The 16,852-nt window shown below is 37.9% G+C and overlaps 1 protein-coding gene across 1 annotated transcript; it reads left to right on the top strand.

Annotated features, from left to right (window-relative positions):
- Positions 1-5,737: 5,737 nt before the first annotated feature.
- On the top strand, positions 5,738-7,787 carry LOC104243104 (pentatricopeptide repeat-containing protein At1g62350). Its single transcript, XM_009798251.2, has 2 exons — positions 5,738-6,257; positions 6,916-7,787. The coding sequence occupies exons 1-2, from the start codon at positions 5,934-5,936 to the stop codon at positions 7,330-7,332; spliced, it is 741 nt and encodes a 246-aa protein (XP_009796553.1). The 5' UTR covers positions 5,738-5,933; the 3' UTR covers positions 7,333-7,787.
- Positions 7,788-16,852: the final 9,065 nt, after the last annotated feature.

The raw sequence follows: 16,852 nt of genomic DNA, 5'->3' as shown, positions 1-16,852 counted from the left end.
GTATGGACATCATGAGTTATTATGTATTTTGATCTATGGCTTTGAGACAAGGGGGAGTCTGCTATTGATAAGTTGATTGCATGGCTCTATGTTGTATTGGTTTCAGTTTGAGGTATACTTGTGAACAAGTTATGTTTTGCAGAGGGTGAGATCGAGTAAAGGAATTTCTGGATGCGGGTTTTATTACACTCTATGGGTATATGAAAATCATGGAATGATTGAGTGGTTATTCGTGAAGGATGTAGTGTGCATGGAGTAGGAATTTCTTTGGTTGCATTAAGGTGGGGTCACTTCCTTGGGTGTTGGTATGCTAATGGGGCACAGGCCGTTCGGTCCATTTGGTCGGTATAATTGATATTTGAGCAGGGTGGAAGACTCTCGAGAATGGTTCTAATGGATGCAAGATTTAAATGTAGCAACTGGGAACTTTCAGGATTTATATATGGCTAGAAACTGAGATTTTCAATGGATGGTTTCGAGACTTGTGGCATTTCTATATCCTTATGGATTCTACATTTCAGTATCAGGAAGGTAAGAGGAACAACTTTAAATTCACAGAAGTCTCTTCAGAGTGGGTGTCTCAGTTATGGTACTTTTAGGGGTGCTTAAGAAGGGATACACCGATTTATGAACCTTAGAGCACTGTGTTTCTATGCTAAAGTTTGTGGGGAAAGTTTTGGTTAAGGTTAGTAGTGTTCTAGAAAGGAAAGGTATCAATTTGAAGGCAATTCAGAAGGAACTCAGAGAATTGGGATAGCTTGGTAACGGGTTGGATCAGCATGGTAACAGATGTGATTGGCTCCTCTGGTTCTTATGATGTAGTGAGTTTCTATAGGTGTTTTGTGGCGATACTCTTGGGTTTTGATGGCCTGCGTAGCTTGGTCGAGTTAGAGGGATTCAGTCCTGACGGTTTGGTTAAGTGCAAATGGATTTCAGAGAGTTCTTGATCGTTTCTACCACGGTTTGAGATGTATATTTCCCACTGCTATGTGGGGCATGTTGCTTTTTGTGATTTTCTCCTGAATGGGATCAAATAGAAAGTTTTTGGCTAATCGAGTATGTAGTTGCTTGTGACTTAGAGTGGATTACGAAGTTCTCGTATTTTTTCATATGATGGCATGATATATGCAGTGTGTTGGGTAGGATTGAGATTTGCATGTGTAAAGTCACGGTTTAGTTTTGGAAGGAAGGTCCTGAATTCTTAGGCAGCATGGACGATCTCAGATGATTAGATAGATGATATTACTATCAGATATGGCTTGATGAGGGTGTAAGTTTCAGAAGGGGGCACAGTGTTTTGATTTATGGATACTTCACTGGTATTGTGGTACTCATCTAGTTGATCAACTGCTGATGCTCAAATTTTGCTTTGTGGCACAGAAGAATTATAGAAGTATTTCTCGTGGGATGATTGTGTATTGGAGAAGTGTTAGACATTCAGGCGGTGGAGTTGAGATTAGATATGGTGATCTGTAGGTCCTATGGATTTGAAGACTAGGAGTTCTCATGAGTGGATGGTTTCGTGGTCGTGGATTGTGAAAATGTAGCCAAGGTTAGTCATAGGGTAGTATGTGTTATGATTTAGTCATTTTGGACTTTCGGAGGGTTATTTATCTATTTGTGGGTGACCAGAGTTGATTTGAGGGTCCATTGGTAGGCCCAATTAGGATGTGTATTTCGTACCGGGTCGGAGTGGTTGGCTCCATACTGTTATCGTTGAGGGATGTGCCATACGGTTGTTGCCGAGCTTATTCGTGTTCTGAAGTGATCTGTGAGTTACTCTTCTATGCTACGAGGAGTTGTGATTCGTTGGTTATATGCACATATGGTGTGGTTCTATTTGGGCTTTATGGCAAAATTGGAGCGAGATGAGTATTTGGGTACTGCATGATTGATTGCGCGCTGGCTATATTCTTTCCGAATTGTGGTATCTTGTTATTTTCTCTTCATGGTTATGGTAATGCACTTTGGGTATTTGTTGTCGAATCTCGCGCGGTTATTGATGTTGAGCAAGGCGGCTCGAGGTATGTAATATGGACCAGCGTTTGGATGAGGTCGTGCATCGCAGTGGAGTTATGTTGAGATATGATTCTTTGTGTTGGATTCGTGTGTTTTGGTTCTACAGTGTGTGCTAGGCTCTTAGTATGGTATTGTGATGGTACTTGTTAAGCTGGTGGGATAGTTCCCTCGTTTGAGTCAGTTTCCATGGTTTGAGTATAGTTGGATTGTTGCTTATTGGTGCACGAATTGCACAGGTTGTGGCATTAGACTGTATTGATGTGTCATGTCACTAGAGTGGACGTGTCGAATGAGATGAGGTCGTTGGACCTAGAATGGATACTATCAGATTGGATTGTGGTATATTTGAAAGGACAATATCGGGAGTTGGCTTAGAAATTTGCTATAGTCCTTGTCAAAGGAGAGGGTGCTCCATGACTTGTTGATCTGACGAGTGGTTATGAGTTTCTGCGTGTTTCTTTCATCATTGACAGTTTATGAAGGTGTTAGAACGAGATTTTGTTTGATAAGAGGTTTATTACCAGCATTGAATTATTTTGAGCAGCTACTATGATTGGAAATTTTTGCTGTGAGTATTTGAGTTTGCGGTATATCATGTGATTACATCTTGGGTTATGATTGCAGCTTATTCAGATTTGTTCAGTGTGTAGATGTAATATTCTGATCTTATGGAAATTCCGGATGTTGGAAATTAGATTCTAAGGCTTATGGGCTAAGGTTGGGGTAATAATTTTCAGTTATGTTGTGTTATCAGAACTATATGGGATAGGGTGACGTGGGATCATCCCCGGGTATGTGCATGGTAAGGTTATACGACGATTTGATGGCTTTTGGAATAACTTTTGGCACGTTTGAGGACGAACGCATGTTTAAGTGGGGAAGGATATAACGCCCCGGCCGGTCGTTTTGAGCATTTGCACTTCGCTCGGTTATTTGAGGGCAGGAGTAGCTCCGTGTGAAGTGTTATGACTTATGTAAATCGTCGGTTTTGGTTTTCAGGTTATTCAGAATTGATTTGGAAGAATGATCCTCAGCTAGAAGCTCTAAATTAGAACGGTTTGACTTTTTAGTATTTGACCTCATATTGAATTTCTGATGGTTCCGTTAGCTCCCGTTGGGTGATTTTGAACGTAGAAGCGCGTCCGGATTGTAATTTGGAGGCCCGTAGCAGAGTTTGGCTTGAAATGGCGAAAGTTGGAATTTTGGAAGGTTTGACCCGGAGTGGAATTTTTTATATCGGGATCGGATTCCGATTCCGAAATTTTGAGCGGGTCCGTAATATCAAATGTGACTTGTGTGCAAAATTTGAGGTCAATCGGACGAGATTTGATAGGTTTCGACATCGGTTATGGAAGTTTGAAGTTTCAGGTTCATTGATTTCGAATTGAGGTGTGATTCGTCGTTTCGATGTTGTTATGTGTGTTTTGAGGCTTCAAGTAGGTCCGTGTTATAGTATGGTACTTGTCATGTTTGGACGGGGTCCCAAGGGGCTCGGGCGTGTTTCGGATTGATTTCGGGCCATTTTTCCTTTATTTTGCACTACTATGTTTTTGCTAGTTTTCTGGTGTTTCAGCTGTGCTTCACGATCGCGGATGGAGTATTGCATTCGCGAATGGTAATTTGGCCAGTACAGAGGCTTGTTCTTCGCGTTCGCGTTTCCTCGGTCGCGTTCGCGATGGATTGATTCTGTGTTTTTCGCGTCCACGTGCATAATTATGCGTTCGCGTAGTGTTGAGCGGAGGGACTGGCAGTGTTCTTCATCGCGTTCGCGATGGTTTGACCGCAACGCGTAGTGTAAGGTGAGGCAATGTGGAATTTTGCTTAGCGAACGTGAGGCTTCTACCGCGTTCGCGAAAGAGGAGACCTGAGCAGATTATAAATACTTTATTTCGAGGGTTTCAGACATTTTTGCATTTTTGGAGCTACGGAGCTCGGATTGAGGCAATTCTTGGAGCAATTTTCACCCTGTAAATTGGGGTAAGTATTCTCTACTCGGTTTTGATTATATTCCATGAATCTATCATCGATTTTAGCTTTTGGTTGATGAATTTTAAAGAGGAAATTGGGGGATTTGGCCTAAAGTTTCATAATATGAATTTTTGAGTTTTGAACACCGATTTGGAGTCGGATTATATATATAAATATAAAATTCCTTTTAACCAAAAAAAAAGTTTCGAATAGTTTGTGTTGTAAGTTGGCTGCCTTAGGTAATGATAATGCCCTAAGAGGCATAACTATAGCACATCGAGGCACTTGTAATGATGATATAATGCGCTAGCACCCGTACTCTAGTTATTATAAATAAATAAACATCTTTTTATGCTTAAAAAAACCCATTTTTATTATTTATTAAATTGCTTCCTTTATCTTTTTGATCTAGATCTTCAAAATATTACTTGAATGTAATTTTAATTTTTTATCTTTTTATCTATCTTCTGTTTTTTTTTTCTCGATATCCAACATTTTTAAGAATGATGATAGGATTAATAGAGTTAATTATAATCTAACTATATGTAGATTGAAGAGGTGTACTTGCTAATTTTAAATTTAATTTTTATTTTATACTTTTTAATCACATTGAATAAAGAGAATTAGATTAAATTGGACAAAACTTATTTGATTTGATAATCACGTATTTATTTATGAATTAAAAATTGTATAAATTGAACTGAATTAATTCAAAATGGATCGAACCAATTAAATGTATACACTACTTCAATCTCCTTTTATTATTGGTAGGTTCACATTATAAATCGTGAATCCGCCTGTGCAATAAGGTCATGGACTTCTATTCTTTTGTGAAAGTCTTTCTCACAACTCCATTTGGTAATATTTTTTTAATTACCAAAAAAAACGAAATTATTCATGTTTGATTAATCACACAATGAAAATACTCAACTCGGCCAGTCTTTCCAGCTCTATCTTATATTCCTTTGCGCGAACAACTCCTCATTTGTTAGCCAAAAAAGAAAAATGAAAAAAAACAACTCTCATTTCCTTGTGAGTGTTATAAAATAAAGACCGTAAAGTAAAGACAAGTATAAAGAGAAACTGTTATATTATTCGAATTCAAACTGATGTACATAATGAACTGAAATCTCTTCTATTTATAGAAGAAAGGAAGCTGTTGTGTAAGCTGCTACTATACCAAATATGGATAATCTTCTACTGAGAGCAATATGTATCCATAACGGAGTACTGAAAGGATAAGCTTATTATACCCGATATGGATAATCTTCTACCATGGGTAATGTTTATCCATAACTGGGTACTGAAAGGATAAGCTTATTATACCCGGTATGGATAATCTTCTACCGGGGTAATGTTTATCCATAACTGGATATTGAAAGGATAAACTTATTATACCCGATATGGATAATCTTCTACCGGGGTAATATTTATCCATAACCGGGTACCGAAGTGATAAGCTTTTTCAGAAAGCTTATTTCCAATAGAGTACTAAATAGATAAACATATTTACGGTGGAGTCCCATATGGATAAGCTTCTTCAGGAAGCTTATTTATAACGGAGTACTAAATGAACATCCATAATATATAATATATAGTATATTTATAACAGTGAGTTTATATTGTGCCAGATGAGTGAAAAACCCCAAGGGCGGTTTACCGTAATTTTCTCAAATTTGGTTAAAAGTCGTAGTTGCCCTTCTTTGCACCCAGTGTGCTCTCTAGTCTCTACCCCGCCGCTGTACCAACTACTACGTCATTCATCATCTCTCTGTTTTCACCTAGCGACGTTTTCCCTTTTTCGATTTTATTGTGGCGCCTGTTGTATTTAATTCTACTTCATTAATATTTCTAGTTTCTTCGTGAGATTGGATTATGTTTAGGAATTAGCATGTGTAATGAATTAACATGGTTGTGAGTTCACTTTGAAGCTCACCTATTTGCCGATGTGGCGTCAAGGTCAGAATCTTGTGCGGCGAGCCTCACCGAGATTAATTGTTCTCCCTCATTCATCAAACTCTAGCTTCGGAATCAGACAAATTATTACTGGTTCATCTTCATCATCGAGCCCAAGCGTGTCGATATGGAGGCGCAAGAAAGAAATGGGAAAAGAAGGTTTAATGGTTGCCAAGGAACTTAAGCGCTTGCAATCGAACCCAATCCGGTTTGAGCGGTTCATTAAGTCCCACGTTTCTCGTCTTCTCAAATCTGACCTTGTAGCTGTTCTTGCTGAGTTCCAAAGACAAGATCTTGTTTCTCTCTCCATGAGGGTAAAGATTTTATTTTTCTTTTTCTATCAATATTTTGATTTTGCTATCAATATTTAGTTGTGTGTAAGTTTTAGTTTTCATATCCTTTGGAAATTTCGAAAATTGGAGAAGGATATGGTTTTATTTGTTTTCATTTAGAAAAAACAAAAGATTTTTGTTTTTTTACTTTTTGTGGACTTAACTTTAGGGTCACTGTGTACTGATATAACTGTAGCTTATGTTGGTTGAACGTGGAAATTTTAAGTCTGGAAAATTATTAAGCTCAAGTCCTGTTAGAGTCTTGATTTATTGAAAAGTAGTTCTTGTAACATCTACTTGTTGCTGTACTATCATACTTCTTTGACAAAATTTAACATATGTTCGACAATATTGAGCACACGTGTGATTACTGATTCCTGCTTGGAACATTTTCAATTTGACTTCGATTGTTAATTCACCATAATTAAAAGAAATGTGATGTGGATATCCAAAGTGTACAATTGTGATGTTGTGCGTTATACGTGTTTCTTCTTACATTTACTTCCTATTGTTCACTTTAAGTGGTAATTCTAGAGTAGAGCAGGGAAACATTTGCCTTTATTTGGAGATTGAAGATATCCACTTTCGTTGATCATTTATGCAATGCTTATACTGTTGGCCATTACACTTAATTTTGCAGTTGTACGAGGTTGTCCGTAAAGAAATATGGTATAGGCCAGACATGTTCTTTTTCAGGGATATGCTTTTCATGCTTGCAAGAAACAAAAGCGTAGATGAAGCAAAGAAGGTATGGGATGATTTGAAGAAAGAAGGAGTGCTTTTCGATCAGCATACATTTGGTGATCTTGTCAGGGCTTTTCTAGACGGTGGATTACCTTCAGAGGCAATGCACATATATGATGAAATGAGGCGCTCTCCTGATCCTCCTATGTCTTTACCTTATCGTGTTATACTGAAGGGGTTACTTACTTACCCAGAACTGAGAGAAAAAGTGAAGGATGACTTTCTGGAACTGTTCCCAGATATTGTAGTTTATGATCCACCTGAAGATTTATTTGATGAAGAAGAATGGAGAAAGGAGAGCGATGATGATTAGAGTATGTTGTTGACTCAAATTTTCTCAATGGCATTTATATTGTCCTCTGGACAAGAAGATAGTGGTTTGGTAAATTTGGTCTTGAGAGATCGTAAAAGCCTTTTAGCTGCTGAACAGATAAGTGCTTCTCATTTTGAGAATTTGAAATCCAACCCTGGAAAACCGTGCAAAAGTGAAAGCTTATAGGCACGCAGGTATGAAGCTTACCCATAATATCTAAACTGAAGTTTGGTCGCGTGCTTCTAATGAAGTGGATATATTATCTTCTGCAATTTGTGCTGGAAGAGAAGCTGCCAATTTTCTCCTTATTATGTCTCACTCTTATCAAAAGTTAACGAAAGCCTGCAGTTGTTGAGGCTAGCCATTATCACCATCTCATTTAGTTATTCTTATGAGATGGTGAATGTTAGTAAATGCTTCATCAAATAAATATATATGGTCAGTCATCCAAATTATTGGTTATGGTATCCTAATTCTTCGGAACAATCCGGTTTCTGCAGTACTGTTCTTGAACTCTAGCAATGTTCTCATATAGTCACATCATGTGATTGAGTTTTGATCTTCACATGATTGAAGTATCAAGCTATGTGGTCATTATATAGCATTTGGCACGTTGCAGGGTTCGATATCTTCAAGGCCTGTCTGTATATATTTCTTGCTGTCATCTCTTCGGGGCCTTTTGCTATCAAAGTATTCTTACTAAAATGTGCCGATTCTGTGAGATTTTGGTTTTGGAGTTTTAAATATGACAATGCTATATTTGTTGCTGTGGAGTTTAGGTTTCTAAGATAATGCCTCGGCCTACAAGCACCAGAAAGAAAAATGGAGAATATAAATCATTTTGAGGCTCCTATTTGTTAGTCTAAGAAATGGAACGGGATTCGTCGAGCGTTTGGGCCGATTGACTGTTCTAGTTTCATGGTTCTAGCTTCAATGACTGTTTGCTCTTTCAGATCAAGCCAGGGATATGATGTTCTGATTCACTCGAGCGTTGACAAAACCAAATTTCTTGCATATTAGAACTCATTAAAGCTCGATTCGCATCATTATGTTCGATAAATGGAATGAGGGAAGCTCCAATAGAAAAATATTGAAAAGGAAAAATACTTCGAAGATGAACCTGTTCCATGCAATAGTCAAGAATTCTTGACGGTATCGAGCTGGAACAACTTGTTCTTCCTGAATATCCCGATTTAAGGCTAAAGAATTTCCTTCTGCGTTCGGGGTGGAGACTCTTTCGGCCAGATGGTCTAGAACTTTGAGATATGTGCCATTTACCTTCGAATAATTGTATTTGAGCAACGGTATTGTTATCCTATATTTGTTTGGGTCAAAGAGATGAAAGATGGGAGGAGAAGTAAAAAGTGAGGATTCTAGGTAACTTTTTATTTGCAAGTAAATGAAGAAGGAATATGGAGTTGGACTAAAATAAGAAGAAATGAAAGACAAAAATAAAAAGTTTATTGTTAATTAGCTGAAAAATGAAGAACAATGATGTGGCTAGCGTTTGTTATAGATTCCCAAATTTGTTTTGAAAAATTTGATTTGGGTGAAGTTTGATTTGAATATGAAAATGTGTTTGGACATGAGTTTTCAAAAGATATTTTATTTTTTTTGTGAAAAAATGAAACATGACTTATACCCACAAGTTCTAAAAATTATTACAAATATCCAACAGTACATTCATCAATAACATTCATTATATTATCGCAAACCATAGTCCTTAACATAAATAAATTTGGTACAAAATTATTGTCTTTATAATGATAATACACTATCAGATGATCGAGAATACGAAGCAGCATTGTTACAAAATTATAAATGGTGGACTTTTTTATAAGATACAAAAGTTTGGGGCAATTTTTTAAAAAATGTAATAATAATATTTGGGTTTTGGGTTTTGGATTTTGGGAATTTGCCAAATATAGATAAAATTTATGAACAAACATGTATTTGTCAAAAAAAAAATCCAAATATATTTTATCAAAATTTATGGCCAAACAGGTCTTCATCTTTCCTTCGTCCGGGACTCCGTCGCTGAACTAGTCATAATACATAGACGTAATACATACGGAGACACCTAAAGTTGGCACGATCTTTCACTTAGACACTTAAACTAGACCTCTTTCCAATTAGACACGTTTCCTAGGCAATTCTCATACCAATAAGACACGTTTTTTGCTGGCTTATTAATTAACCAAGCGCGTGTTCTGCAATCTTCGTCTACGTGGCAAAAGTAACCATTATAAATCGTGCCACATCATTTTATTTGTCCACCTCACTGTCCACCTCAGCTATATAGTGTTATTTCCACTAAAATAAAAATAACTAGCCCTAAACAAACAATCTAAACATATTACCAACCTACCCCTCCCCTCCGTCATCTTCCCCAACGACCCCCACCCCCTTCCTTTCCATCTTCATCTGCAAAACAAAGTACTCCCATAATCATGGCTTGGCTTAATTCTAGGCCACATTGCCGGAAAAAGCACAAAAGTTGGCTCCCCTTTTCCAGTGTAGTACTACCATTACCATTTTTCTAGTCTTCCCTAGTTTCCGAGGTAAGTAGCAAGAAGGAAAAATGGGAATCTGGGATTTCATTAATTCCGGCAAAGAAACGGTGAAAGGATACACACCGGATCCGGTGAAGAAGGTGTATAATACTACATATTATTACAGTGTTGCTGCCGTTAGAAAGATCGACGACGTCATTAGAGTTAACGGCATACAGAAGCTGGATCAGTACATACCCGATGATGAAGGTCGGGCTAAGATCGTTAGTTTCAGCACAAAATTCATCAAAAATGCTTCCGTTTTTGCTGTCAAAGAAGCAGCCAACATCTTCGAAACTTGAACTGATTGTTCGACGAAGAAGACGAACTTAGGTCTTTTGATTTTGCGGTTGTTTGTTCGAATTGATCACTGGGGTATTGATGTTGTTTAGAGTTTTCATTTCAAGTTTTAAATCATTTGGTGAAGATTTGAGTGAGATTGGTTCATTTTGGGTTTGCTGAAGCACAATGATATTCTTGGCTTTCACTGGAAAAGTTCAAGCTATTTCCATTCATTTTGCTTCTTCTTCTTCTTCTTCTTCATTTTAGTCTCAGTTCTCTGCTTCTTCTTCATTTCAGTTCTGGCAGCTGGGTTAGGCTTCTTCTTCTTCACTTTATCCTTTTTGTTTTCTTCCAATCACAAATACTCATCTTTTCGTTTTCGGCTGAATTTGAAGCTGGTATGGGATTCGAAAGAAGAAGAGAAAAATGAGTCGGAGAAGATGACGGAAAGTGGAGAAGGCAATGGTGGAAATGGTGGTGGACATAAAGAAGAAGAAAGAAATAAAAAAACAAAAAGAAAATCTATTTTTTGGGCTTTTCACGCGCCCATATTGGGTGAAACTCACTTTATGTGCCAACTCAGCAAGAAGTGTTTAATTGGAACAAAGTTCATGTAACATACGTGCTCAATAGGAACTCTCTTAAGTTCAGGTGTCTAAATGAAAGATCGTGCCAACTTTAAGTGTCTCCGTATGTATTACGCCTAATATATAATGTAAGAGATGCATGTACTTGTTTTACGTGGCTGTACGACTAGTTTTTAGGGGTTCAGAAAAGGAGGGAATTATAATTCAACATTAACCCTTTACAATTTCAATAAAACAAAATGATATATTGGATTTTGGAAATGACCCAATCCAACAACCCAATTGTATGGTCTAAGTCTGATCGTAATGGTCGGCCCCAGGAAGAACGATAAGGGGTCGACCAAGCTGTGATCATGCCCAGGGAACGAGATAGCAAGGAGCACCTCGGCTATCATTGGGGTCGAATCGTTGAAAGCGTACATCATAGAATAAGCATTGTGTTCAAGCAACAATGAAAGGTACAATCGTAAGAAAGCACGTCGGTCAAAGACTGTTGGATAAAAAGGGAAAATATATATATATATATATGTCACGACCCAAACCGATGAGCCGCGACGGACACCTGGTACCATACTCAACCGAGTACCAACGTAATGTATCTTTCTTATTACATCATCATAGATAGTTGAACTAGAAGAAGTGTCATGATAAACCAAGAGTAAACATGAGGGAATACCTGACATAGAATATCCCAGCTTGATATAGAAACTTGTACCTGTTGTTGACACCTAATCTTTGACCATATTTGAATTTATTCCCACTTTCCCCACTTATCTCATCAATACCTCACTTTCACCCATCTTTTCCACTTTCCCTTGCCCCCACACCGGTTCCTCATTCCACTATTCCCATATTCCCATCTCACCTTCTTTTGTCCCCCACTTTTCCTTGTCCCCTCTCACTTTATCCCTTTCCAACTCACCCACGTTACACTCCAACAACAGCACAACTTTCACCTTACCCCTTCCCTCTCGTTCTTCAACTTCTTAAATACACACACTTCTTGGTCAGATTTTTTAGACAGAAAAACACAAGAACATGGGCACATGGACAAAGTAACATGGGAAGGCTTTTAAAATTGGACCACTTAGATTTAAAAGAAAAAAAGAGAAAAAGCACATAAAAACACCCTACATTTACATATACACGGATGATCACATGAGAGGGGTAGAGACATTTTTTGAAAAAAAAAAGAAGGAAGACCACTACTGTTGGTCTTCTTCTCCATTTTTTGGAGAAGAAGAAAAAACCATACACACCTGGAGACCGCCCCCCCCCCTCCTCTCTTCATCTTGTTCAAACCACCCTACCACTTCCCAGCTCCATCGCCAAAGAACACCCCCCCCAAAAACGCGGACAGAGTATACATTCGATATACACTCGATATACCGCGGATATATACGGGCAGAACACCCCCTCCCCAACGTATCTCCTTCTTCTTTCTCCTCACGACCAGCTGAAAACGACCCCCTGAACGACGTTTCCCAAATGACCTCCATAGCCTGAACCTTCCAACTCCGACCACTGCCCGTCCTCAACGACCCTACCAGCACCCCCCACGCCTGAGCTTCACCAGTCCCTCACCACTCCTTCGAGACGCTGCTGCTGCTCGACAGTGAGAAAACAAATACAACAGAAATGGTGATAGGGATGTGAGAGGTTTTCAGTTCAATTCCGTTTGAGGTTCCGTCATGGTCGTGTCGTTCGTATTCTAATTCGTGACTGTTGATTCATTTTGCTGTCGAGGTATGTTTGCGGTTCCTTTCATTTCTTAAATAAAAAGGACTATTGTTGGATGTTCAAAGTACTACAATATCTTTGTTATTTTGTCCTACATTTAAGTTCTAATGCAGTGTATTTTAATCTCGTTTTGAAAAAGATCCAAAGCCCCGTTGTTCGAGCTTTCGTATGTTTGTTTCAGTTATGGCTTCTGCGTTTTGTTATGCTTATGCTTCAAGCTAATGACATTGATGAATATTAAATCATATGTTATGTTACACTGTTATAGGGCTTCACCTGTGGGTTGATAACTTTTAATGTTTGTTTGTTCATTTGGTTTTATTATAATTACTCTAGGAAATAATTTAATATGCTATTTTTGTTTTGTACTTTGAGTCGATCGGTTTAGATTAATGGAGTTAAAGTAACAGATAAAGAAGAGTAGGCTTGAAATTCGGATTGATATTTTCTTGTAACGTCTAGTTACTGTAGTAGTAACATAAGAATGAATTCTATATTAAAATTATTACATTAGTTGAATTTTCCATGGCCCTCGCAAAGTAGAAAATTGCAGTTGTCTTAGGTTTACCTTTTAAATAATAAAATGAGACGAGCCTCGCCAAATAAAACGCACAAACTGCAGGGCCCTCATAAATGTATATATTAAAAATACTTAGAATTTGGGATAGGCCGTTTAAGCGAATTTCACGGCCTTCCTCAAAGATAATAACGTGTTAGTCTCTTTAGGCACGTTTTTAATAATATTACTTTTCCTAAATTAGGGTGCGCATTTATGTGACCCAAATCCAAATCCCAACGAAGTCGAAATATGTTGACAACCACGGGTGCATTGATTGTAACGTGGTTCGGGACACGTTTTCACGACGTTGCAATTCTATTAAAATAATAATAATAAAAGCGGATTAAACTTAATAAAAGCACACAAGTCATAACATGTATAAAAATCATATATTTAGCCATTACAAAAATTTAAGCGACCGTGGTAGAACCACGGGATTCGGGGGTGCCTAACACCTTCCCTCGGGTCAACAGAATTCCTTACTTAGAATTTCTGGTTCGCAGACTTCATTTGGAAAGTCGAATATTTTCCTCGAATTGGGATTCAAGATAAACCGGTGACTTGGGACACCAAAAGCCAAACCTTTCCCAAGTGGCGACTCTGAATTAAATAAATAATCTCATTTCGAATATTGTCACTTAAATTGGAAAAACTCCCTCACGTATTTATCCTTCGGGGTAGGCGCGCAAAAAAGAGGTGTGACAGCTCTGGCGACTCTGCTGGGGATTTTACTGAATCTCCGGTTCAGGGTTCAAGAATTCGAGCTTAGAATAATTGTTATATTTGGCTTATTATCTGATCTTTATTACATGTTTGGGCATAACGTGCTAAATGTTGCCTTTTACCGCTTTGATATTATCTGAACTGTATATAAACTGTGCCGAAACCCTTCTCTTCTTACCTCCGGGGAGGAGCTTGTTGGTCAAGACTCCCTATTCTGTTAGTGTCAATACCTTGAAATAAGAAAGAGGTCGGACAAGTTACAAAGCCGGACGATCTCGCGGGTCTCCGGTACGTAGCCCCCTCCTCGACTCGAGTTGTCCGCTCGGGTACACAGTCTAGAACAAATACCCAGGTATAAACCTAGTGTAACAAACCTCATGCCGGATCCCTAGTAGGAACGCTTATTTGCATCATGTTGCATTTGACGTAGGGGACTCAACACAGGGGTTGAGTCCGTCTAGGACAAGCAACCTGAAATGAAAAAAAGACCATCCTGTTGCATCCTGTTTGTTTTGCACATTTATTTGCTGCAGACTTGCATGTTGACCGGTTTCTGAAAATACTTATTGAAAAAAAAATAATAGCAGTGTAGGGAGACAACTATTTATTTTTCTAAAAAAAAAACCAATGTCAAAATAGTGTCGAAACTCCGCCGAATTTTTAGAAAAAATGAAAAAAAAAAGAATTTGTTAAAAAAAAATGGTTGTTTATTGGTCAAGAAAATAAAAAAAAAGTAAAAAAAGAGAGAGAAAAGTTTCATTTTTAAATAGTTTGTCGAAGTACACAAAGAGTATTTCCAAAAATGGTGTTTGTCAAAAAAAAAAGTCTTTTTCCGAAAATAGTTAGTTTTATCGGACCGAACTACGCGGGTCTGATTCTCACCGGATATGAGATACGTAGGCAAACCTCATCGGTTCCGACCCGATTTTAAAAAAATCCAAAAATATATTTTTTTTAAGTTCCTTCTTTAAAAATCTTTCCTTAGAAAATGCAAATAAAAGGTTTTCTTGAAACTCAAAAAAAAGGGGGGGTAGTTTCTTTCTTTCAAAAGTCTTTCATACGGAAAAATGAAATAATGAAAAACCAAGGTCCAAAATACGGGCTTCCTCCATTTTCAAGTATTCTTCCCAAAATATCCAAAAAATCAAAATCAGAAACTAAAATCCCAAAAAAAAAAAATACTCTTTAGAAGTCTTTCTTTTGTAAATGTCCATAAATTTTTTTGAAAAGTCCAAAAATATTTTGCTTTCTTTATAAGTACTTTTGTAAATAAAAAACAATAAAAAATAAAAAAACTTTGAAATCCAAAATGTTTTCTTAAAAGTCTCTCTTTCGTAAATTAAGAGGCAACTTCCAAAACCCAAAATATTTTTTCTTTCTTCTTTAGAAAAACAGAAAACCAATGAAAATTCAAAAAAAAAATATTGTCCTTGTACTTTTAAAAATTCCAGAGTTCAAATCAAAAGCAAATGATTTTTTTTTTTAAAATCTTTCTTTCAAAAAGCAAAACAAAAATCAAAATCAAAATAAAAAATCAAAAAATAAAACTATTCCCTTTCTTATTTTAAAGCATTTCTTTCAAAAATTACAAAAAAAAAGAGTTAGCTTATTTACTCCATTCTCAGTCTTCACGAACTACGCTTAGTCTGATTCGTGCGGGGTCGTGATACGTAGGCAATCCTCATCGGATTCGACCGTAACCTTAAGAGAAAAGCAAATAAAGGAAAAACAAAAGAAACAAAAGAGCGGAAGAAAATCAAAGAAAAAAAAGAAAAGCAGAAAATGAGAAAAAATAGAGGGAAAAAGAAAATGAAAAAAAAGCAAGGAAAACAAAAGAAAAGCCGGGATGACTCATGCAACCGTAGCACTTGTCTCAAACTAACCGTTTGTTGCTGTCAAATTCCAGCTTAAATTTTAGAAACGGTGGTTGGTTGTGGTACACTTGCATCGCATCAATACTTCACCAGATCGAAAGGCAGTTTGGAAATGTCTACAGAAATGACTTTGCCCGCAGTTACTACATCTGAAGATAGCCCCATCTCAGGGATCCCAGCCTCGGAGTCCTCTGCAGCGGAAGAGAATAGAATCTTGCGTCTGAGGGTGATGGAGATGTGGGATGCATGGACAAACGGAAAAGAAACCCCGAGTGCCATCCCTGAATTTCCCGAGTTATTCCCAAGGTCAATGGGTACTTCTAACGTTCCAATCAGTCACCCGAACGCCCCGTTGGGGAAGCCTACTATATCTGCTCACTATGTGGGAGGCACTTCTGAGGTTCGCTGTCACGACCCAAACTGAAGGGCCATGACTAGCACCCGACCACACTTGCCGAGCACCAATGTACATTTCATCTAACCTTCATTATTATCTTTTAAGGCTGACGAGATCAATATAAATGGTAGACCTAGATCATGGACAACCAGCAATAAAATATGACGGCATGAAAATACATAGCAGGGGATGACCAGACAATCAAGAAACTACGTATAAGGTATGAGCTACCACGCTACTATGAAAGACTATACAACAAAAACTAGCCGACAAGGCATACCAAACTATACATGAGCCGACACCTGTCTATGAGCCTCTAAAAGAACATAAGTGTTGCAACATAGCCGGAACAGGGCCCCGACATACCCATAATGTCTATAACAAAAATTGCATACCAAGACCAAGGCAAGTCCGGAGAAGGGATCTCGCCAATCACCGCTGAACTAGACAGTCTACTGTGGTGGGGGAGCTGCACCTGCCTGTCTATCAGGACCTGCAGCACGACATGCAGCGTCCACAAATAAAAGGACGTCAGTACGAATAAAGTACTGAGTATGTAAGGCAAGGAACCATAAATACGATCAGTAATGTAAGCAAGGATAGAGAATATACAACCTGTAACATCTTAGTACCTCTGAGGGCTACTTACATGAAATGCATGATACATATGTATAAATACATAAACCTTTAAAGCATTCGCCTCTGTGGGCATCATCATCATCATATCGTACCCGGCCATAATAGGCTCGGTAGAATCGTACCCGGCCACGTGGAGCTCGGTAAAACCCAACTGATCAGTGGTTGCA

Source organism: Nicotiana sylvestris, chromosome 8, assembly GCF_000393655.2.
Source record: "Nicotiana sylvestris chromosome 8, ASM39365v2, whole genome shotgun sequence".
Taxonomy (NCBI): Eukaryota; Viridiplantae; Streptophyta; class Magnoliopsida; order Solanales; family Solanaceae; genus Nicotiana; species Nicotiana sylvestris.
The sequence above is the reverse complement of the archived record's forward strand: the minus strand, read 5'-3'. Positions and strand labels throughout refer to the sequence as shown.